Source organism: Callorhinus ursinus, unplaced genomic scaffold, assembly GCF_003265705.2.
Source record: "Callorhinus ursinus isolate GAN/ISIS: 27379988/994484 unplaced genomic scaffold, GSC_fseal_2.0 scaffold15, whole genome shotgun sequence".
Lineage (NCBI taxonomy): Eukaryota > Metazoa > Chordata > Mammalia > Carnivora > Otariidae > Callorhinus > Callorhinus ursinus.
This window is the reverse complement of record NW_027397077.1, coordinates 33,009,272-33,032,793: the sequence shown is the minus strand read 5'-3', so window position 1 is coordinate 33,032,793 and position 23,522 is coordinate 33,009,272. Positions and strand designations below refer to the sequence as shown.

At 39.4% G+C, this 23,522-nt stretch overlaps 1 protein-coding gene across 10 annotated transcripts in view; it reads left to right on the top strand.

The window, feature by feature from the left end:
* The first annotated feature begins 173 nt into the window (after positions 1-173).
* Positions 174-23,522, top strand: part of CRBN (cereblon) — a 35,954-nt gene continuing 12,605 nt past the window's right edge. The window contains exons 1-6 of one of the 10 annotated variants that reach the window (XM_073901565.1): positions 230-312; positions 1,345-1,433; positions 4,517-4,626; positions 5,240-5,442; positions 6,324-6,473; positions 10,455-10,614. In XM_073901565.1, the coding sequence (XP_073757666.1) occupies positions 1,370-1,433; positions 4,517-4,626; positions 5,240-5,442; positions 6,324-6,473; positions 10,455-10,614 (687 nt within the window). In that variant the 5' untranslated portion in view covers positions 230-312; positions 1,345-1,369. The other 9 variants (XM_025884719.2, XM_025884722.2, XM_073901563.1 and 6 more) reach the window with 9 other exon arrangements.

The window sequence follows — 23,522 nt, the reverse complement described above, 5'->3', positions numbered from 1 at the left end:
GGCGGGAACCAGGCGAGGGCTCCGCAAGGACCGCGGCGGGCGGGAAGTCACGAGTGACCGGGACAGCTTTCAGCCCCCGCGGTGCGTCCTCCTTCCTGCCGCACCGTTTCCCGCAGCGCGCTGTAGGCCCGGGGGCCGCCAGAGGGCGCTGTGGCCCCGGTGCGCGGCTGCAGCGGCGCGGGGCGGACTCTCCCCGGGCTGCCCGGGCGCCGCCCTGTCCCAGCCTCCTGTGCGGGTAAACAGACATGGCCGGCGAGAGAGATCCGCAGGACGCTGCGCACAACATGGGCAACCACCTGCCGCTCCTCCCTGGTAACCTCCCGGGGCCGGTCCCCGGCGGCGGGACGGGGCGAGGCTCGAGCCCTGAGCGGCGCGGCAGGGCTAGGGAGACGGGCGGGGGGGCACCGAGGCCTGCCGGGGTGCCCCGGGAAGCGGCCGCGCGTCAGGCCTCTGGCCCGCGACCGAGTCCCGGCGCATCTCTCTCCTGCCGGGTCGCCCCAAGCTTAGGGCGAGGGTTTTGGATCGGGGAGGGGTCTGCACGCAAGGGCAGAGACCCTTCCCTCTCCGTCCATTGGGTGTCCAGAACTTGGCTCCAAGGAAAAGGCTTAAAATTGAGGGCGAAGGAGGGAGGGGATGTGGTGGACCCGAACAGGTTAGCAGCCGTTACTTTTTTGGACTTCTTCCGTTTGATAAGAGTGACAGCTAACAAGTATTAAGCACTTATCATGTCAGCGGCCCTGCGGTAAGCGCTTTGCATGCGTTTCTCTGTTTAATCCTCCCCACATAACTTTTCTGATTCCGATTTGGTAGGTGAGAAATGGATTAGCGGATTAGTTCAGTGACTCGCCCAAGGTGACACAGTTGCAGAGCCGGAACTTCAGTTCTGGTCTTTCTGTCAGCATAGCCAATGTCCCTTAACCATTTCACTGCCAAGGCAGTATGGGTATGTTTTTCTCGAGGCATGTAGCTCAAGCAGGTAGTAGAATATGCTTGATTAGAGAGACTTAGGAATGTGATGTTGAATTCAGTTTTCTTTTTTTCCTTTATATTTCACGAAAATTTAGACCTTGGTTTTATATTAGAATCCTGGGCAGAAGAAAATGCATGAATTAATTGTACAAAATTGCCATGGAAGGCTATAGCAGTGATGCTTTTCAAGAGGTTATCAGACAAACGGGCTGTTAGCTGAGTTCCTTCACTGTGTGCCAGTTAGATGGCACACTTACTGTGGACTTGAAAAGAGATATGATACACAGTCTGGTACTTGAGAAGGTTTATAATCTCTATGAAGCAAAAGGTAGTTGATTTAGGACCTGATAAGTTAATGCTATTATTGTTCTAAAGAGGGATTGAGGTAAAGCATTGTGAAATGGATCTGGAGACATCCAAAAGCATACACTTAGGATGGGGTTGTGGAAGAGAAGACCTAGGAGGTAGGTTGAGTCTAATTTGTTGGGGAGCTTGCATCTCTTGCCAGTGGGTTGGGGCTTTTTTCTGTGGGTTGCCAAGAAACATTTGTGGGTTACAGGGAGTTGCCCAAGGAAAGCTTTTCTTGAAGGATTAATTTGTCCCCTGGGAGTTGTATGGATTGAAGGAGAAGACTGAATGCATGCCCACCATATAGAAAGGACCTTTTATGTAAAAATAAACCAGAGTCAGAGTCGGTGGTTGTTCCTGAAGCCAACCTAGCTGAATTGACATAAAGGTAAGTGTGTCAGCCTTTGACTGAAGAGCCGAGCTGTTTATTTCAGAGACATCAGCCCCACTCTGAACATGCCAAATCCAGTGTTTCAGGGAGGTTACTGATGTTCTGTTGGCATTCATGTGGTGCTCCTGCATGAGATGAGTCATCAAACTTCACCCTGGTAGTTCTGAACACAGTGTGTGTTTTGTTGAAAAGAATCAGGAGTGAGGGGGTGTCTGGGTGGCTCAGTTGGTTAAGCAACCAACTCTTGATTTCTGCTTGGGTCATGATCTCAGGGTCCTGGGTCAAGCCCCCACATCAGTCAGCTGCACACTCAGCGAGGAGTCCTCTTGAAGATTCTCTCCCTCTTCCCCCCGCCCCCCGCTCGCATGCACGTGTGCTCTTTCTCTCTCAAATAAATAAATCTTTAAAAAAGAAAAAAAAAATCCAGGAGTGAGAAGGCCCAGAGAGGTTGTAATATAATAATAAAGCTTTTCTAAATCATATGAGTTTTATTTGTAAAGAAACATTGGATCATCCATAAGCCCATGTAGTATGAGTTGTTTTGAAGAGCAATACTCTTTAAGTGATAAGGAAATAGTTCAGTAATTAAGATGCAAAGAATCCATCTTGGCCAAAGGAAACATTAGTAAACAACCAAGTAGAGGGAAGTGGGTTTTGGCCATATTTATGAGAAAGGCTACTGTATATAAGGAAACTGGTTGAGATTTTTTTGTTGTCGTTTTTACTTTTGGTGAAACTTCTCTGTTCTTAGCAAAAATATGTATGAAGTGTTAGACCACTGACCATTCAAATATAAGTTGAAATAATTATGTTACTCTTTTTGACCAATCCCTATATCTAGGAATTCCTGAGAATTAGTAGAAAGTCCAAGGCAAATACTATATTGAAAAATATTTGTTTTTTTCTTGTCAGGAACCTAGCTGGAGGTAATTTGATTTAAATAGTGACATACACAAAATAAAATGACAATTTTGTAATTACATTTTATCTGTTTAGAAGTGTATTGGGGGCATTTAAAAGTACATGAAATAATGAAGTCAAAAATGAGATTCAGTTTGTCCAGGCCAGGATTTCTTAACCTCAACACTTTTGATTTTGAGGGGCTGGAAAATTCTTTGTTGTGGGGGACTATCCTGCAGGATGCATCCTTGTAGGATGTTTAGCAGCATCTCTGGCCTCTGCCCACTAGATGCCAGTAGGGCTCTCCTAGTTGTGACAACCATATATTTCCAGACATTTCCAAATATCCCTTGAGGGGCAAAATCACCTCTGGTTGCAAACTGCTGATCTAGGGTTGGAATTTTACCCACAGCAGGCGTCAACAGGACAGACTCCCATTTAGTAGAATAGCACCTATTTGGTATAGCTTTTTCTATTATTAACATCAAGGTTTTAAAGTAGATCAGCTTAGTTTTCATAATTTAAAAAGTGTGTTTGAGGGAAGTTTTAAGACATTAGCTTTAAAATATGTTTTATGTTCCCTGTGAACTTTGTTTTTAAATTTAAAATTCCAAAGCAAAATTGGAATGAAAATGATTACAGACATTTCATTTTTCAATAGTATAATGACAGCCAAGGAAGTGATGTCCCTGCTATGAAAATGTTTTTGCTGGGTAATAATGTTAACTTTTTCTATTTTAATTAAAGGGCCTTCCTGACTGCCTGCCTGCCTTCCTTCCTTCCTTCCCTCCCTCCCTTCCTCCCTTCTTCCTGTCTTCTGTAAGAACTCTTTAAAGTTTGAAAGAAACTTAGAGATTATCTTGTTCCTGCCTGTCATTTTTCAGATGTGGAAATTAAGGCATAATCAGGTGAAATGAGTTGTCTAAGGTCCCTAAGTTGTTTACTACTGGCAAGAGAGAAGAAACAAATCTCACACACTGAAGAATTTAAATAATTTATGTAGATACTTCCTCTTCAAGGACAAGGGAACATAATCCCTCACCTCTTAAGTGTGTGTTGTGCTCCTTAATTGGCTTCCAGATAGTACAATGTGGAAAGGAGGAAAAGAGTAACTTTACAGTAGAGAAACCTTTCAAAGACTACCTCAGGCGGGTGATTATGGTCAGCATCAACAGTGATAAGTCATATTGATAGTATGCACCCTTGATATGATGTGATGAACACAGCCCTTAACCCCTTGTGGTCTTCTCCCCAAAGTACATAACCTCAGCGTAATCATGAGAAATATATCAAATTCTAATTGAGGGACACTCTACAGAATGCCTAACTAGTACTCCTCACAACTGTCAAGGCCATCAAAAACAAGGAAAGTTTGAGAAACCAGCCCCAAGGAGGCTAAAGAGATATGACAACTAAATGTTGTGTGCTAGCCTGGATGGGATCCTGAAACAGAAAAAGCATAGTAGGTGAAAATAAGAAAATCCAAGTAAAATGTGGAGTTTAGTTAATAGTAATGTGCCAACACTGATTGCTTAGACAGATACTAATACTACATACTACATACTAATAGATACTCCATCCTAATAGAAGATGTTAGGTATAGGGGAAAGTGGAGGGGAGATCTACAGGAAAAGGAAACCTCTGTACTGTCTTTGCAATCTTTATGTAAATCTTAAACTATTCCGCAAAAAAAAAAAAAGTGGTTAGTGGCAGAACAGCATAGACCCCAGCCCTCTGGCTGCCTCTTCACAGGATGTAGAGATCACCACATGCGAGTAGTGTTTAGAAGAAGCCCTCTTCTCATGGGCTCAGGATCCTCGTGAAGGAATTACACATTCGAAGGGGAACGTCACTTTGACATTTTCTTGCATCCATTTTTTTTCTCATAATCTTCTACTTTTACAGCAGAGAGTGAGGAAGAAGATGAAATTGAAATGGAAGTTGAAGACCAGGATAGCAAAGAAGCCAAAAAACCAAACGTCATAAATTTTGACACCAGTCTGCCAACGTCACATACAGTATGTAATGTAGTAACAGATCTTACACAAGGGATAGACACGTAACAGTAGATGGAGGTTCCTTATAGTAAGACCGAGGTTGACCTTATTGGATATTACCTCACAGTAGGAATTGTGGATGAGAACATGGGCTATTTGCCAGTAGATACACATTCTTAACTAATTTTCAAGTGGTTCAATACTATATCCTGGAATAATTCTTTGAAGAACTGTGACCCTTTGTATGTTTCTACTAATAATGGAGCTACTAAAGTACTTCTTACTCTCCTCGCTACTTGGTACCAGGGTGTTAGTTAACATGCTGACATCTTATAGTTGTCATTTGTGATATGTGACCATAGAGATGTTTCTTATCTTAGTCAAAGAAAAATATTTTGAACTAAAAAATGCTCTTGAATTTGTGAGACATTCTTCACAAATAATAGAACTTCCACTCCTAAGAATCAGAATTAGATTTTCATGTGGGAGGCTGATACACCTACTTTATTATTTAAATAAATATTTGTATCATCTGTTTATATTTCTTTTAATCTGATTTACTCTTTAGTCTTTTGAGTTTGTATTTTTATTATGTATCTAAAATGACAGTGTATCTGTGTATGTTCTTAAATAGTATCTGGGCGCTGATATGGAAGAATTTCATGGCAGGACTTTGCATGATGACGACAGCTGTCAGGTTATTCCAGTTCTGCCACAGGTGATGATGATCCTGATTCCTGGGCAGACCTTACCTCTTCAGCTTTTTCGTCCTCAGGAAGTCAGTATGGTGCGGAATTTAATTCAGAAAGACAGAACCTTTGCAGTTCTTGCATACAGGTAAAATATTAGAATGAATTTGCTTAACACATTCTCTCTCATAGCAGAGTCACAGCAGAGGTCAGTGTTAAAGCCAAACCTGACTGTTATTTTGCATGCACAGGAGACTGGATAAGGATGTGAGGTAAGAAATTTTGATGAAAGATTGAAAGTGCAAGTTGGAGTATTTTTATTGTTCTCATTACCATCCAGATCAGACATTTACTGTCACACGCAAACTTTCTGGTATTTGAAATTTTTTTAGTCGTTAGTGTCTAATAAAAATTTCTAGGATCTTATTTTCAAGCACTGTCCTTATTTAAAGAGAAAGAGGGCTCTTACATTTTAATGTAAAGGATTATTTTTACAAAGGAGTAGCTTGTTCTTTTGTCTGTCTCTCAGAATTCATAAGTTGAATATAGACCAGTGCCATACTGGTATTTCAGGTATCCTGTGGCAACTGAAGGATATCAGTGGTAGAGGCAGGAAGTGAATACAGGGATTTCCCACCCCAGTACAATGTTGCTAATATTAAGCAGCAGAAATGATAGTCTACTGAAGTAAAAGAATGTCTCATTTGGAAAATGAGAGTTTAAACCCTTATCGGTCCTAGATCCTTTTCAGTGACTAGAGATCTAGTATTTTCCTAAAGTGCTCTAATTGTAATTCTTTTTTTTCTTTTTTGCTCTGATTGTCATTCTGAAGCCTTCTATATCTGCATTCCCCATGTGATTTCAAAATAAAATGATAATAGCTTTGCAATAAGGGCTAACTGCTGTAATTTTTTTTTGATCGTGTGTATTGCTTTGCCACTTTGCACATTTAAAATTTTTTTTGCCAACTTTGCATATTTAAAAATTAAAATGTTCAAAGTTATTTTCTTTTAAAATTTATCTTGGAAGTAATATACAGGAGAGGGAAGCACAGTTTGGAACAACAGCAGAGATATATGCCTATCGAGAAGAACAGGATTTTGGAATCGAGATAGTGAAAGTGAAAGCCATTGGAAGACAAAGGTTCAAAGTCCTTGAGCTAAGAACACAGTCAGATGGGTAAGAAATACCATAGATCTTAAAGCTGTGTGTATGTACATCATTAAATGAGGTGGTTTTCTTATATTTTTCCTGTTGTACTGCCCTTCACATTTTGTAACTTTGAGTTAGTTGTTCTCTTTCCTTTGAACGTATAACCTACTGGTTTCCAACCCGGCTATGCATCAGAACCACTTAGGAAGTTTTAAAACTAAAGATGCTTGAGTTTCATCCTCATCTCCCATCCGTAAGAGTGGTTTAACCTTGGGTGAGGCTGCAGCATCTCTTTTCATGATTTCCAGATGATTCTCATGCCCCTGCATGTTTGAGATTAGTAATATAAACCCAAAGTGCATTGTCTTTGGGGACAGGGATTCTTTGGGATTGAAGGCCTCTCTTGAGAGTGGAGAGACCACAAGCTTCAGAGCTATCTGTGTGTACGCCGGGACAGCTGTGGTGGTTGCAGCATTCCTGTGATATTTGAAAACCTGTTATACCTACCAGCTGCTCCATCCGAGCTGCAGAAACCATTTGCAGTTAGCACCGATCTCCGGTGTGAATTTCACATCACCCACAAATGTATTAACTATATAATAAGTGATCAATAAATGCTTGTTGTCTCTATACCTTATAAAGTTTGGCAATTCTCTGAGTATATTGTTTTAACAGTTATTTTGGCATGGCTCTCATGATTCGAGCTTTTTAAGTACCACTGACCTCATCAAAAAAAAAAAAAATCCATTTCACCTTCATCCTTTTAAAAACAAAGCAAAACAGAATAAGCATTTGTCCAGATGATTGCCTATTACCTGTTAAGGGAGTGGTTCTCAACTCTGGCACATAAGAATCACCTGTGAAGTGTTACAAGGATACACATTCTTGGGGTTCACCCAGTCCTAGTGAAGTGGTCTCTTTGTAGCCAAGCTGAAAATGTTATCTGACCTCTGTGTTGAACAGATAATATCTTCTGAACACATGGAACTTCAGAAGTTTTGTCTTGTTTTGTTCACATGGTGGACATTCACAAATACCACTGAAAATATGGAAGTATAATGGACAGGTGAGGCAACTGTTTGGGGCTAGAGAAAGTATAGAAAAATGAGGGATGAGGTGCCAGAGCCCTCAGTGGTACCCCCAGAACATTCATGATGCAGACTCTCGTGGTGTTAACACACCGTACTGTCGTTACAGGATTGTGTATCTGTCTCCCTCAGTAGATGAGCTGCCTGAGGACAATGACTAACACTTCTACATGTTCTACACTTAATAACTATAAATGCCATGTGAATGAATGAAAACAATGTCCTCTTGAGGGCTATGCATTCTGATAATTAGCAAGCTGTTTTGTTACTGCAGATTTTACTAACAGTTCCATATTTAAAGCGCTTCTTATTCTCCTGCTTATAAAATTTTTATTATTTGTGAATAGCATGTTATAGGAACCAAAGAAGAAAAATGATTTGGGAGAAAAGTATGTTTCTGAGGCTTTCTTGACTTTTGATTGTGGAAAAACTATTTTCAACACAAGATGGCAGTAGACCGTTAACTCTGAAAACGGGTCAAAGACTATGTTTGACTCTAGTGAAGATAAACGTGGAACTGATAGGGTTAGACAAGACTTGGCAAGGGCACGTTCTCTTTATTATTCCATAGACCCACTGCTAAGACCTCTCACAGAGGTGAGTCTTTCTTCCTATAAAAGGCTTCCATGGAGTGAGATTTCTGTGGTTGCCTTGCCCCTCTGGCCTGTAACTCCCTTCAGTAGAAATGGTGAGATGGAGATAATACAGGGCAATTTCCTCTTTTTCCAAATACGACAACTAAATACTAGAGAGATGAAGTGATTTGCCTACAGTGATGCAGCTAGTAAGCAACAGGTGGTTGGTTCTAGGTCCCCTGACTTCCAAACTGGTGCTCCTCGTACTCTACCTGAACTCCTCCATAGCACCTTGAAACTCAAGCCAGTTTCCTTTTCTCCAGTCAGGTAGTGCTGGATAATAGTCATCTGTCTTTTACGTGAATGACGCTTCATTTAAAAACTATGGTGCTGCCTTCTGACCTTTTCTAAGTTAAGAGTCTTTATTTCTTTGGCATTTTCTGAACACATGGAAGGTTTTGTTGTTTTTTTTTTTTTGAAAGGTTAATTAAAAAGTAGAAGTGTGTCATTGAATCACCGTAGAACCCTTCAGAAATAACTGAGGATTTCTTAGCATGTAGAGAGAAAGAGATTAATACCCTATTTGGAATTACAGGACAAGTTCTCTTACCTGTCATAACTGAAACCAATAATCATCTGAATTATTAGAACTGTCTGAACCTAATTTGAAAGCAGTTTTTATTGCTCAACTTTATTCATTAAAGCCATTTTATTTAAGTCACATTTCATTGGTTTTTATAATACTTACATAAATTTTATAATACATAAATTATAATACTTACATAAATTAAAATAAATTATAATACTTATATAAACGATAATCACAAAACAACTGCTATAAACAGGTTGGGAAGAAACAAAAGTTTTGTTAAAAACAACCCAGCAGGTGGGAGAGCTAGCCCCTGTGTGCAGCAGGCCCCAGGCATGTCTAGCAAAAGTAGCGAAGAGCATTGCTCAGTCCTGAAAGGCAGTTCAGACAGCTGGTACTGCAGACTGATCAGTAAAAGGATCATCAGTAAGCCAATCTTTCAGTGACATTGATGTTTTTATTGTAATACAATAAAATCTTACATGATAGTTGAGTTAAACATCATTCATAATTTAGTTACTGATGACCTTAAAGAAGAATCAGATTTCTAAACATTTCTTTAGAAAGGTACACACTTTTGTTCTAAAAATATGATTGTAAGTATTTGTGTTCGTGTGGACAGGTGAAGAAAATAGAGATTTTATTTGTTTTAAACGAGCTCTAATAATGTAAGAACATTTGAATATAGTTTGAACATGTTTGTTTTTTTAACATTTTCCAAAGTTATGCATACATAAATTTGAGCTTCCAGGAAAGAAATGAAGTTAGTTGAATAAGTCTAACCAAGTTAGCTATTTTTATTTAATAAATAAATAGAAGTATCAAAATTTCATTCCTAACTTTTCGTGGGTCAAGGCAGTAATTAATATGAAAAACCACTTGAGAATTTCTAAACATAATTAATAATTAAGCAGAGACTTTAATACATTGAATTTTGTCAGTCTGACAGTGATTTCTTCCAGCATTTGAATGTACTAATACATTCTACATTTTACAAGCTGTACTCTAGGAGAAATGCTTCAAAAGAAAATAGCTCATACGTACAGTGTTCCTGTTGGCATTTGTTCCTGATAAGATGTTTGCAGTTATGATATTCTCAAGTAGCAATCTGGAAATGGTGACTTCACTCTCATGGGAGTTTAAGTAATTTTTAGGATTAAAAAAAGATAATACACATATTTTGATTCTGCATTTTCAAGTTAAATGTTTGAGAAGGAGAAAAAGAATGCACATACAGATATAGGCTACATGTAATTCTGTAGTCTTATTTTAACTATCCACATAAATAGTTCTTGATTTTCTATTCCTTTCTCTACCTACTCCTCCAGTTAGATTAGACTTAGGAGAAGGGACAGGTGTAGAGCCCGGCAGCAGATGGGGAGCTGCGAGGGATAGGGTATCTAAGAATGTCTAAGAAACTAATTTAGAAGTATCAAGCAGTAGTAGATGGTTGTATATTTATTTTTTTTAATTTTATTTCATTAATAGACTCTATCTGAAATATACAGATCTCCCTTTGCATTTCACAGTGGGACTGAAAATCCATGCTTTAGGTTATCTTTGATTTTAACTTTGGTATGATTTATGAAATACAGATATTCTCAAAATTCTTGCATCTTAACAGTATCTTATGGATGTGTTTAAAAAAGAAAACTGAAAATCTTGGTATTTAAAACTACCCATAATGTTTAGAAACTTAAAGTTTGAGTTAGTTTATTTTAAAAATGAACACCATACTTCATTCTCTTTATTTTAGAATCCAGCAAGCTAAAGTGCAAATTCTTCCTGAATGTGTGTTGCCTTCAACCATGTCTGCAGTTCAGTTAGAATCCCTCAATAAATGCCAGATATTTCCTTCAAAACCTGTCTCATGGGAAGACCAGTATTCATATAAATGGTGGCAGAAATACCAGAAGGTGAGAAACTGATTTTTTTTTTTTTTGGTGGGAAATAACTTTTTTATTATGTTAATCGCCATACATTAAATCATTAGTTTTTCATAGAGTGTTCCATGATTCATTGTTTGCGTATAACACCCAGTGCTCCATTCAGTATGTGCCCTCTTTAATACCCATCACCAGGCTAACCCATCCCTCCACCACCCTCCCCTCTAGAACCCTCAGTTTGTTTCTCAGAGTCCATCGTCTCTCATGGTTCGTCTCCCCCTCCGATCTCCCCCACTTCATTTTTCCCTTCCTACTATCTTTTTTTTTTTTTTAACATATAATGTATTATTTGTTTCAGAGGTACAGGTCTGTGATTCAACAGTCTTACACAATTCACAGCGGTCACCATAGCACATACCATCCCCAATGTCTGTCACCCAATCACCCCATCCCTCCCACCCCCACCCACCACTCCAGCAACCCTCAGTTTATTTCCTGAGATTAAGAATTCCTCCTGTCAGTGAGATCATATGATACATGTCTTTCTCTGATTGACTTATTTTGCTCAGCATAACACCCTCCAGTTCTATCCACGTCGTTGCAAATGGCAAGATTTCATTCCTTTTGATGGCTGCATAATATTCTATTGTATATATATATACCACATCTTCTTTATCCATTCATCTGTCAATGGACATCTTGGCTCTTTCCATAGTTTGGCTATTGTGGACATTGCTGCTATAAACATTGGGGTGCATGTACCCCTTCGGATCCCTACATTTGTATCTTTGGGGTAAATACCCAGTAGTGCAGTTGCCGGGTCGTATGGTAGCTCTATTTTCAACTGTTTGAGGACCCTCCATACTGTTTTCCAGAGTGGCTGCACCAGCTTGCATTCCCACCAACAGTGTAGGAGGGTTCCCCTTTCTCCACATCCCCGCCAACATCTGTCATTTCCTGACTTGTTAATTTTAGCCATTCTGACTGATGTGAGGTGGTATCTCATTGAGGTTTTGATTTGGATTTCCCTGATGCCGAGCGATGTTGAGCACTTTTTCAGGTGTCTGTCGGCCATTTGGATGTCTTCTTTGGAAAAATGTCTGTTCATGTCTTCTGCCCACCTTTTGATTGGATCATTTGTTCTTTGGGTGTTGAGTTTGATAAGTTCTTTATAGATTTTGGATACTAGCCCTTTATCTGATATGTCATTTGCAAGTATCCCAACCTGTTGGTTGTCTTTCGATTTTGTTGACTGTTTCTTTTGCTGTGCAAAAGCTTTTTATCTTGATGAAATCCCAATAGTTCATTTTTGCCCTTGCTTCCCTTGCCTTTGGCGATGTTTCTGGGAAGAAGTTGCTGCGGCTGAGGTTGAAGAGGTTGCTGCCTGTGTTCTCCTTTAGGATTTTGATGGACTCCTCTTTCACATTTAGGTCTTTCAACCATTTGGAGTCTATTTTTGTGTGTGGTGTAAGGAAATGGTCCAGTTTCATTCTTCTGCATGTGGCTGTCCAGTTTTCCCAGCACCATTTGTTGAACAGACTGTCTTTTTTCCATTGGACATTCTTTCCTGCTTTGTCGAAGATGAGTTGACCATAGAGTTGAGGGTCTATTTCTGGGCTCTCGATTCTGTTCCATTGATCTATGTGTCTGTTTTTGTGCCAGTACACTACTGTCTTGATGGTGACAGCTTTGTAGTAGAGCTTGAAGTCCGGAATTGTGATGCCATTGGTTTTGCTTTTCTTTTTCAACATTCCACTGGCTATCTGGGGTCTTTTCTGGTTCCATACAAATTTTAGGATTATTTGTTCCATTTCTTTGAAAAAAGTGGATGGTATTTTGATGGGGATTGCATTAAATGTGTAGATTGCTGTAGGTAGCATTGACATCTTCACAATATTTGTTCTTCCCATCCATGAGCATGGGACGTTTTTCCATTTCTTTGTGTCTTCCTCAATTTCTTTCATGAGTATTTTCTAGTTTTTTGAGTACAGATTCTTTGCCTCTTTGGTTAGATTTATTTCTAGGTATCTTATGGTTTGGGGTGCAATTGTAAATGGGATTGACTCCTTAATTTCTCTTTCTTCTGTCTTGGTGGTGGTGGACAGGAATGCCACTGATTTCTGTGCATTGATTTTATATCCTGCCACTTTACTGAATTACTGCATGAGTTCTAGCAGTTTTGGGGTGGAGTCTTTTGGGTTTTCCACATACAGTATCATATCATCTGCAAAGAGTGAGAGTTTGACTTCTTTGCCAGTTTGGATGCCTTTTATTTCTTTTTGTTGTCTGATTCCTAGTTGTTCCTAGTCTGTGGCTAGGATTTCTAGTACTGTGTTGAATAGCAGTGGTGATAGTGGCCTTCCCTGCCGTGTTCCTGACCTTATGGGGAAAGCTCTCAGTTTTTCCCCATCAAGAATGATATTCACTGTGGATTTTTCATAGATGGCTTTTAGGATATTGAGGTATGTATCCTCTATCCCTATACTCTGAAGAGTTTTGATCAAGAAAGGATGCTGTATTTTCTCAAATGCTTTTTCTGCATTTATTTAGAGAATCTTGTGGTTCTTGTTCTCTTATTAGTGTATTGTATCACATTGATTGATTGTGGATGTTGAACCAACCTTGCAGCCCAGGGAAAAATGCCACTTGGTTGTGGTGAATAATCCTTTTAATGTACTGTTGGATCCTATTGGCTAGTATTGTGGTGAGAGTTTTTGCATCCATGTTCATCAAGGATATTGGTCTGTAATTCTTCTTTGTGATGGGTTCTTTGTCTGGTTTTGGGATCAGGGTAATGGTGGCCTCATAAAACGAGTTTGGAAGTTTTCCTTCCATTTCAATTTTTTGGAACAGTTTATGAAAAATAGGTATTAATTCTTCTTTAAATGTTTGGTAGAATTCCCCTGGGAAGCTATCTGGCCCTGGGCTTTTTTTGTTGGGAGATTTTTGATGACTGCTTCAATTTCCTTAGTGGTTATAGGTCTGTTCAAGTTTTCTGTTTCTTCCTGGTTCAGTTTTGGTAGTCGATACATCTCTAGGAATGCATCCATTTCTTCCAGATTATCTAATATGCTGGCATATGGTTGCTCAGAATATGTTCTTATAATTGTTTGTATTTCTTTGGTGTTGGTTATCATCTCTCCTCTTTCATTCATGATTTTATTTATTTGGGTCCTTTCTCTTTTCTTTTTGATAAGTCTGGCCAGGGGCTTATCAATCTTGTTAATTCTTTCAAAGAACCAGCTCCTGGTTTCGTTGATCTGTTCTACTGTTGTTTTGGTTTCTGTGATTTCTGCTCTGATCTTTATTATTTCTCTTCTCTTGCTGGGTTTAGGCTTTATTTGCTGTTCTTTCTCCAGCTCCTTTAGGTGTAGGGTTAGGTTGTGTATTTGAGACCTTTCTTGTTTCTTGAGAAAGGCTTGTATTGCTATATACTTTCCTCTTAGGACTGCCTTTGCTGTATCCCAAGGATTTTGAACAGTTGTGTTTTCATTTTCATTGGTTTCCATGAATTCTTTTAATTCTTTAATTTCCTGGTTGACCCATTCACTCTTTAGTAGGATGCTATTTAGCTTCCATGTATTTGAGTTCTTTCCGACTTTTCTCTTGTGATTGAGTTCTAGTTTCAAAGCACTGTGGTCTGAAAATATGCAGGGAATAATCCCAATCTTTTGGTACTGTTTGAGACTGGATTTGTGACCTAGGATGTCATCTATTCTGGAGAATGTTCCATGGGCACTAGAGAAGAATATGTCTTCTGTTGCTTTGGGATGGAATGCTCTGAATATATCTGTGAAGTCCATTTGGTCCAGTGTGTCATTTAAAGTCTTTATTTTCTTGTTGATCTTTTGCTTAGATGATCTGTCCATTTCAGTCAGAGGGGTGTTAAAGTCCCGCACTGTTATTGTATTGTTGTCAATGTGTTTCTTTGCTCTTGTTATTAATTGGCTTATATAATTGGCTGCTCCCATGGTAGGGGCATCGATATTTACAATTCTTAGATCTTCTTGTTGGAATGACCCTTTAGGTAGGATATAGTGTCCTTCCTCGTCTCTTATTATAGTCTTTGGTTTAAAATCTAATTTGTCTGATATAAGGATTGCCACTCCAGCTTTCTTTTGGTGTCCATTAGCATGGTAATTGGTTTTCCACCCCCTCACTTTCAATCTGGAGGTGTTTTGGGGTCTAAAATGAGTCTCTTGCAGATAGCATATCGCTGGCTCTTGTTTTTTTATCCAATCTGATACTCTGTGTCTTTTGATTGGGTATTTAGCCCATTTACATTCAGGGTAACTATTGAAAGATATGAATTTAGTGCCATTGTATTGCCTGTAAGATTACTGTTACTGTATGTTGTCTGTGTTCCTTTCTGGTCTGTTACTTTTAGGCTCTCTCTTTGCTTAGAGGACCCCTTTCAATATTTCTTGTAGGACTGGTTTTGTGTTTGCAGATTCCTTTAGTTTTTGTTTGTCCTGGAAGCTTTTTATCTCTCCTTCTATTTTCAGTGATAGCCTAGCTGTATTCTTGGCTGCATATTTTTCTCATTCAGTGCTTTGAATTTATCATGCCAGTCCTTTCTGGCCTGCCAGGTTTCTGTGGATAGGTCTGTTGCCAATCTAATGTTTCTACCATTGTAGGTTACACATCTCTTTTCCCAAGCTGCTTTCACAATTTTCTCTTTGTCTCTGAGACTCGTAAGTTTTTCTGTTAGATGTCGGGGTTTTGACCTACTTTTACTGATTTTAGAGGGGGGTTCTCTGTGCCTTCTGGATTTTGATGTCTGTTTCCTTTCCCAAATTAGGGAAGTTCTCTGCTGTAATTTGCTCCAGTATACCTTCTGCTCCTCTCTCTCTTTCTTCTTCTGGGATCCCAATTATTCTAATATTGTTTCGTCTTATGGTATCACTTATCTCTCGAATTCTGGCCTCGTTATCCAGTAGTTGTTTATCTCTCTTTTTCTCAGTTTCTTTATTTTCCATCATTTGGTCTTCTGTATCACTAATTCTCTCTTCTGCCTCATTTATCCTAGCCGTTAGAGCCTCCATTTTTTATTCCACTTCATTAATAGCCTCTTTCATTTTGACTTGGTTAGATTTTAGTTCTTTTATTTCTCCAGAAAGCGTTTCTCTAATGTCTTCCATGCTTTTTTCAAGCCCAGCTAGTATCTTTAAAATCGTCATTCTGAACTCTAGTTCCGACATCTTACTAATGTCTGTATTGATTAGGTCCCTGGCAGTCGGTACTGCCTCTTGTTCTTTCTTTGGAGGTTATTTTTTCTGTCTTGTCATTTTGTTCATAGTACAATAAATGAATGAGAGAACAAAATGCTAGCAGAGTAACAACAACCCCAGAAAAATATACACTAAACAAATCAGAAGAGACTTGAAACTGGGGAAGAAGAAAGGGAAAGAAAGAAAAAAGAAAAAGAAAAATATAAAAGAAAAAAAAAGAATGTGATCAAATATGATCAGACTGGTGCATAGATCCGTGCCACACACTAGATTTTGGGCGTATTTTGGTCTGTTAGAAGAAAGTGCCTCCCAAAATTTTAGAGAAAGAAAACTTATATTTGTGCAAAAATAAGGGTAAATACAATGAAGGGATGGAATATGACTGTAATAATGATAATTATAGAAGATTTTATAAAAGGAGTTTATAAGATAAGAAGTTGGTTGAAAAAAGAAAGAAGAGGAATTAAAAAAAAGAGAATGTGATCAGGTAGGAGACTAGAACACTAGAGATTTAGGGTATATTTTGGTATATTTTGGTCTGTTAGAAGAAACTTTATCCCAAAATTTTAAAGAGAGAACAACTTATATGTGTGTGTGTGTGTGTGTGTGTGTGTACACACACACACACACATATATATGTAAATATACATACGTACATACCAAAAATAAGGTTAACTGCTATGGAGGCATAGAACATGACTCTAACAATGAAAAATAAAAAAGATTTTTAAAAAAGGGATTGATAAGATGTTGGTTGAAAAAGGGGAAAAGAAAAATTAAAGAGAATTAAAAAAATTAACTTTGAAAGACTAAAGAATCATGGGAAAAAAGCCATGAATTCTATGTGCTGTATTCCCCTAGTACTGGAGTTCTGCCGTTCTCATTGATCAGTCAACTTGGCTTGCTGGCTGTTCTTGCTGATCTTCTTGGGGAGGGGCCTATTGCCGTGGTTCCCAAATATCTTTGCCGGAGGCAGAATTGCCCCGCCCTTGTCGGTCCAGGCTAAGCAATCTGCTCGGGTTTGCTCTCAGGAGCTTTTGTTCCCTGCAAGCTTTCCCTACAGCGTTGGAGGACAAGAGTGAAAATGGCGGCCTCCCAATCTCCCCCTGGAGGAGCTGAGAACTCGGGGCCCCGCTCCTCAGTGCGCCCCCAGGGAAAAGCAGTCAATCACTCCCGTCTCCCCGGTCTCCGGCTGCACTCTGTGCTCACCCGGCCTGTGACCAAGCGTTTCTATCTCTGGCACCCGACCCCGTGTGGAGTCTCCAAACCCAGCAGATCCCTGCGGTGCACTCCCGTGCCGCTCCTCCCGGTGGAGGAAGGGGAGTCTCCCCGGCTCTGCCGCTTGTTGGGTCCCTGCTGGAGGAGCAGTGGCCCGACTGCCTTGGGTGACAGTTTATGGCAACCCTGAGCTGAGAGCCCATGCCTCGGTTCCGTCTCTGCAGCCGGCTTCCCTGCTCCGTTACGTGGGAGCTCTGCCGCACTCAGGCACCCCCGTCTTCCTGTGACCCCGAGGGTCCTGAGACCACACTGTCCCACGAGGGTTCCACCCCCTGCTTAGCCACTGGAGCGACGTCCCTCAGCGGAGCCGACTTCTAAAAGTTCCGATTTTGTGCTCGGCGGCTCTATCACTTGCCAGAAGCGGCCAATGGAGGCCCCCTCCCCCGCCGTCTATCCTCCCGAATATCGCCTCGGATTCACTTCTCCGCACGTCCTACCTTCCAGTAAGTGGTCGCTTCTCTGTTCAGAGAGTTGTTGCTACTCTCCTCTTCGATCTGTTGAGTTTGTAGATGTTTAGAATGGTTTGATCCCCATCAGCTGAATTCCTGAGACCAGATGAAATTTAGGTCTCCTACTCCTCCACCATCTTTCTCCTCCCCCCAAACTGATATTTTATGCATCTTCAAAAAATGAAGACAAGTTGCTTTTTTTCCTGTATTTAAGAAAGGAGCACAAACAGCTCTCATGATTCATTCCCCAGACACCTTCTGTGGTAATACTCTAGCGCATTTGATCAAAGCTAGAGCTTCTGAAAAGTTCATGGGCAGCCATTTATGTAAAAGCAGTTTACAAATATATTAAAATGTCAATACTGTAAGGTGTTCTTGCTTTTATGCCTATCAGTTTTGTATTAGTTAATAGCTTGTGATTTTTAGTTCTGGAGGAATCTCTTTCTAAATCTCTTACCATCATATCAGATGTTTGGCTCTTGAATCACAAACACATTACCTTAAAGAAGAGTTTAGAGTAGCACATAGTAGTCGTGTGTTTCAATTCTTCTGGACTTCTGAAAGGAAAGCTTTTTATCTATCTTTTTATACAAGGTGGGTGACACCACAAAAGTTGGCTTGAGACTATGTACTCTTAAAACACTGCTTATTTTGGCATTAATTCTTACATGTATCCTATCCTTTTGGCTAGATCACTCTTAGAAAAAAATTGATGAAGCCTGTTTCTACTCATTTTTGAGGTGTATCAGTTGTAAGTATAAAATTTCTGCCTACAGGAAATGACTATCCATTTTTAAATTTAGGAAATATAGGTTCTTTGAGGTTATCTTTTTAAAATATGGAGACAGTTTCTATTTTAACCTGAAAAATTGTGCATTGATCACCTCTATTCTTTGTCAAGTAGTGCAGGTTTTAATTGTGAGTAAATTAGCATAGGATCCTAGTTTGATATAATTGAAAAAGGAGTCTTTTTTTTTTTTTTGGAAAAAGGAGTCTTATACACTAGTCAGTGTACCACCACTTTTAATGTTCTTGAGGTAGAATTCATTCAGTTTTCAGAGAGGACCTTGTGAGGATGGCTGCTTGGCCGTCAGCAGGCTCATAACCAGGTATCTGTAGGCTCCTTGATCTTGTTAATCTGTATCTCAGTTGGACAATCTGAGACATGGTTTTGTGTGTTTTAACAAGTGTTTCTAAGAGGAATCTAATAAGCATGTTAGTTTGCTTAAGGATTCCCACGCCACCTTGACACTAATATTTTTGAAGATTTAACAGATACTGCCTTAAGTTTGCAGGCAACTTTTGTATAGTTAGGCAGTCCTTCTTTTTTCAAACCTGATACAGACACTTTAAATACACTTTTACACTTGTTTTAGTTTAATGGTAGAACAGTGGAAGATTTTGTCATCATGGTCATTTTAAATATCACTGTTGAAATAAGTATGTCAGAGTCAACTCTGAGGTACATGGGCTCCAAGGGAGTGGCTTTGGAATTTATTAAGTCATTTAATGCCTAATAGTGTGTTCAGCACCGGGTGGTACTGAGATGTTATGTGGCAAGGAAACTGCATCAAGGTGCTGCCTATTTATCATCCCAGTATTTAGACAGTTGTGTTCATTCTTCTGCACTAAGATTGGTTGTTAAAAATTAACCATTAAAAAATCTTAACTTTGTTTTGTGAAGTGGTAAGCGTAGGGTGAGCGTGACTGTAGTTTATTCCTGACTTAACGTGCTCTGTGCCAGCTGTGTGTCCTTGTCTATGGGATCTTGCCATCTTAAGCCTGAACATGATGAGTTAAACGAGTAAGACTGCCTTTTTATTCTAATTTTTGTGTGAATTACTGATTGAAGTCTTCCTGTTCTGTGGCTAAAGCACCTTAGCTTGTTCACAGTAAATTCTGAGTTAGGCCTTTGCAACAGGGCTGTCACTGGCTTACCACAAGCAAGGAGAGCCAGACAGGCAAAGACCAAGGACACATATGTTTGTTTGGAACTAGGTCCTCTTTTCCCCTATTGTCTTACTTCTCTGGTAATAATAATAATAATTCTAGACTCTCAAACATTAGCACTCAGTTACTTTCATATTCAGAGTTGCCAAAGACTAAACAGAAGGTGCTAAGGAAGGAGAGAGGCATAAAAGGTTTTAGGAAATAGAATTCCTTCCTCCCATGTATTTTTGAGATTGTTAAACGCGTTCCCTTGCTTAAAACTTGAGTAAAGTTTGTTAGGTTCTGAAATTTGGGTCTAGATCACTAGGCCAAGAAAAATTGCAAGCTGATCTATTTTGGACTGCAGATGACCTAAAAACTCTGTTCTACTTTAGGGAGACCTCTCTGAGCCAGTCACAAAGTGTAGGGAAAGGGGATGGTAGATGCCCTTGGCGGGAACTCCATGTGCGTTGGTACTGTCTCAGTGGTTCGGCTTACCGTGCTTTTAGCCGGGTGCTGACTTACCACAGGAGTGGATCATGTAACACCGCTTGTCTGTAGATGGATCTAAGGCTCAATTCACTCCTCTCTTCATAGAGTTTATTCACATCTGCCTCATATTTCCCACCAGGGTCTGAAGCAGTACATACATTTGTCTCCATATCTGAGTAGTTAGTCAGAATTGGGAGATGCTTACATGATTCTAAACCAACCCAAGCTTCTCAGGTTGCCACACACTTTTTCAGCAGAAATGGTACTTAAAGGGTCTTGAAGTGTAGTCTTCCTGATGTGTATTCAGTGAACCTTGAAACCGTTTGCATACGCTTCCCTTCACATTTGCCGTTGAGAACTGCACATCCCAAATCACATAAAATTAAGCTTCCACAAGTATGCCTGTGTCATCTTCCATTCTGACAGGGCTGCATCAGAGAAGATGTCCCTAATCACTAAGGAGTTAGGCCAGTATAATCTGGAACACTCTTCCAGAACTCACTTCCATCTGGAAATGTTCCTTCTTCTGTGATTTGATCTTTGAAACTAAAGTTTACTTATTTCCTATCACAGTGCCTTTCACTCCTCGCTGGGTTTATTGTAGTGGGGTTCTCACAGTGAGGAAACTTTTCTTTAACCTACTCGGGAGTATGACGTAAACGTTTTTAAGTGCACTCTCTCCTTGATCAGACTATCTCTTCGTTCCTTTATACAGCCCTACTGTGTTCATCAAAAAAGAGTTGAATATGAAATGTAAAAAGAAATGAAAGGTGGAAACAAATTAAGAAAGTGATCGAAGCTCATCTTTCTAGTCTTGCTAAATTTATAAGCCATGCCCATATGGAGCAGGGAAGAACTGAACACTGATTCCAAAGGGCAAGGCCCTCTAATGCGGACTCACGTGTTAGTTTCCAAGTCTGCCACAGTTTCTCTATGAAGACACAAATACTCTCATTTCGTTCTGTTTTCTTATGTGGAAGGATACACACTGTCGTGGACCAGGAGATTCTTCTGTGTGGGCTTTAGGAGCACGGCTTCCTTGTTGCTGCTAGAGCTGCACGGTGTTCTCTTGCGTGGCTGCCCTGTCATGTATATAACCAGTCCCCTAAGGATGACAGTGTACAATGACCTCTCATACATGTAAATATTTATGATAAATTTTGAGACATGGGATTATTGGATCATAGGGAAGCTGCATTTGTAATTTTGACAGATATTTTCGAAGTACCTTACTAAGGAGGTTGTTGCTATGTGTACCCTGATGACTGGCTTCACAAACTGTGTCGTGTCCAACTTAATTTTTGATGATCTGATAAGTAAAATACAGAATCTTGTTGGAGGTTTAATTTGAACTTCTTTGGATATGAATGAGATGTAACATTTTGTGTTGAATAGCAATTTGTATTTCCTTTATTGGGAAGTATCTGTTCATTGTATTTGCCCTTTGTAGATTTTTAGGAGTTTTTCATACGTCAGGAAACTTATCCCTTTGCCTGTAATTAATAGGTTCCAAACATTTTCCCTGGTTTGTGACTTGTCTTTTGACTTTGTCTTTGGTGCATTACAGAAAGGTTTTTTCTCTTATGTAGTTGAATTTACCTTTCTTTGTTAATGCCTCTGTATTCTGAATTATAGCTAGAAATGACTTCCCTGTACAGAGGAATCTTTATTTTTTAAAAAATATTAAAAATGATCTTTTACTTTTGATTGTTGATTTCATTGCTTTTAACGAAATCAAAACTTGTAAGCTTTTATCCACGTATGGTTTATCCTGGTGTGAATTCAATTCTACTTTTTTTCCTGATGGCTCCCTATTGTCCTGTTAGCATTTTCTGAAAAGCTCATATTTTCCTTTACTGATATGACCAGATATCATGTAGACCAAATTCATGATTCTTTCTCTTCTGCTTTGTTGTCAGTCTATTTGTGTACCTCCACAATACTGTTATAACCGTTGACAATTTATAATTTTTATAAATGTAAGTATGACTGGTAACCCCTTACTGGTCTCTTTTTTCAAGGTGTTTGTGAAGGCTACTATCGCTTCACCTTCCCATAGGAACTTCAGAATCTGGTTTTGTCTTGTCCCAGAATAATAGGAGCAGTAAAAAAAATAGCATCTGTTGCCTGTTTTTATACTAAAGAAGAAAAAAGTCTTGAAATCGTAGGCCCTGTGTAGTCAGGGACTCCCGCGAACAGTCGTGATTTCCCGGGCATACATCTTACCCCTGTAGGTGTGTGCATCTGCCGGGAGGAGGTCAGAACTCTCAGAGCAGGGAAGAGCATATCCTTCCGTCTCCCGTTTTACATGCAAGTAGGGATTTGGTAAAAGAAGGAAGGAAACAAAAACTAGTAGCTATTGAATTACTTGGATAGATTATTTTCATTATTTACATTGCAGATTGTGATGGGATTTAATACAGTAAATGATCACCTTTGGTCACTGTGTGTATCAGTGGTAATGATTTACTATTCATGTTTAGCCTTTTAAATTACTCTTCCAATTTCGTTGCCCTTCAAAGAGCCATTTAAGTGGAGCTTCACATTTTTTTAATATCCCACATTGTTGGAAGGCAAAGTTGGAGCTATAGTTATGAAGCTTAAAAATGGAAGAATGTGATGGATTATGTTCAGGTAACAGAGATTTCATTTTAAGGGCCTTTCTGCCTGCTTTCGATAGTAAATCCTGTTCCCAGAGTGAATACTTCTTCACTAGAGAATCAGTCATTGGTCACTTTTAAGCACCTAACTTTGGGGCTAGTATTAAAATTTTTTGAGGGATAGCCCTTTTAAGAAGTTAAGTCATGGTGTTGATATATGTGAAGAATGCCCATAAATTGCTAGAACTTACCATCACTATTACCCAGATATGAGACAGGAGCCTCTGCTATTGTGTCAAAAGTCTAAATTGGACTTCTAAATTTGAGATATTGAAATGGCCTAAATTTGGGCATTATCTGCTCTGTACAAGCTAGCTAGTCTTTTCTGGTATACTTCTCTTCAGTTTGTATAGTTGACTGTATAAAGCACATCACAAATATTGAGGCTAAATATATTTAATTGATCTATAAATGGAACTTTAGAATCTGTTAAGATAATCCTGATAAGAGAATTTTATTGGCCTTCTCACTTTAAAAAGTTACAGAACTGAGATACCTGCATTGCAGCTTGGTCACATTCTCCAAGCATGCGTGGGCGGCAGGGCACGTGGTAACCATCCTGACCCGCTGCGCTGTTCTTAGTAGACTAGCCAGCCATGCCCTGTTCGCCTTATATTCTCATGGGAAGGAATGTTTATAGATGAATAAATTGGTTTGGTTTCTCTTTATCTTGACATGGGTACCAAATAAAATTATATGCTTTTGTATTACAAAAATGATCATTCTCACATCATTCTAAGTGTATATTAACTGAGCTGGGAGTGTGTAGTGTGTGTCAATCAGCCACACTGAAGCTTCGTTGCATTTTTGTCATTTTGTAATTCTGAGTATACCACTAGAAAGTAAGCTTCTCTGCACTAGAACATAATGCTCTACAGGACAATGATTTTAGTATTTTT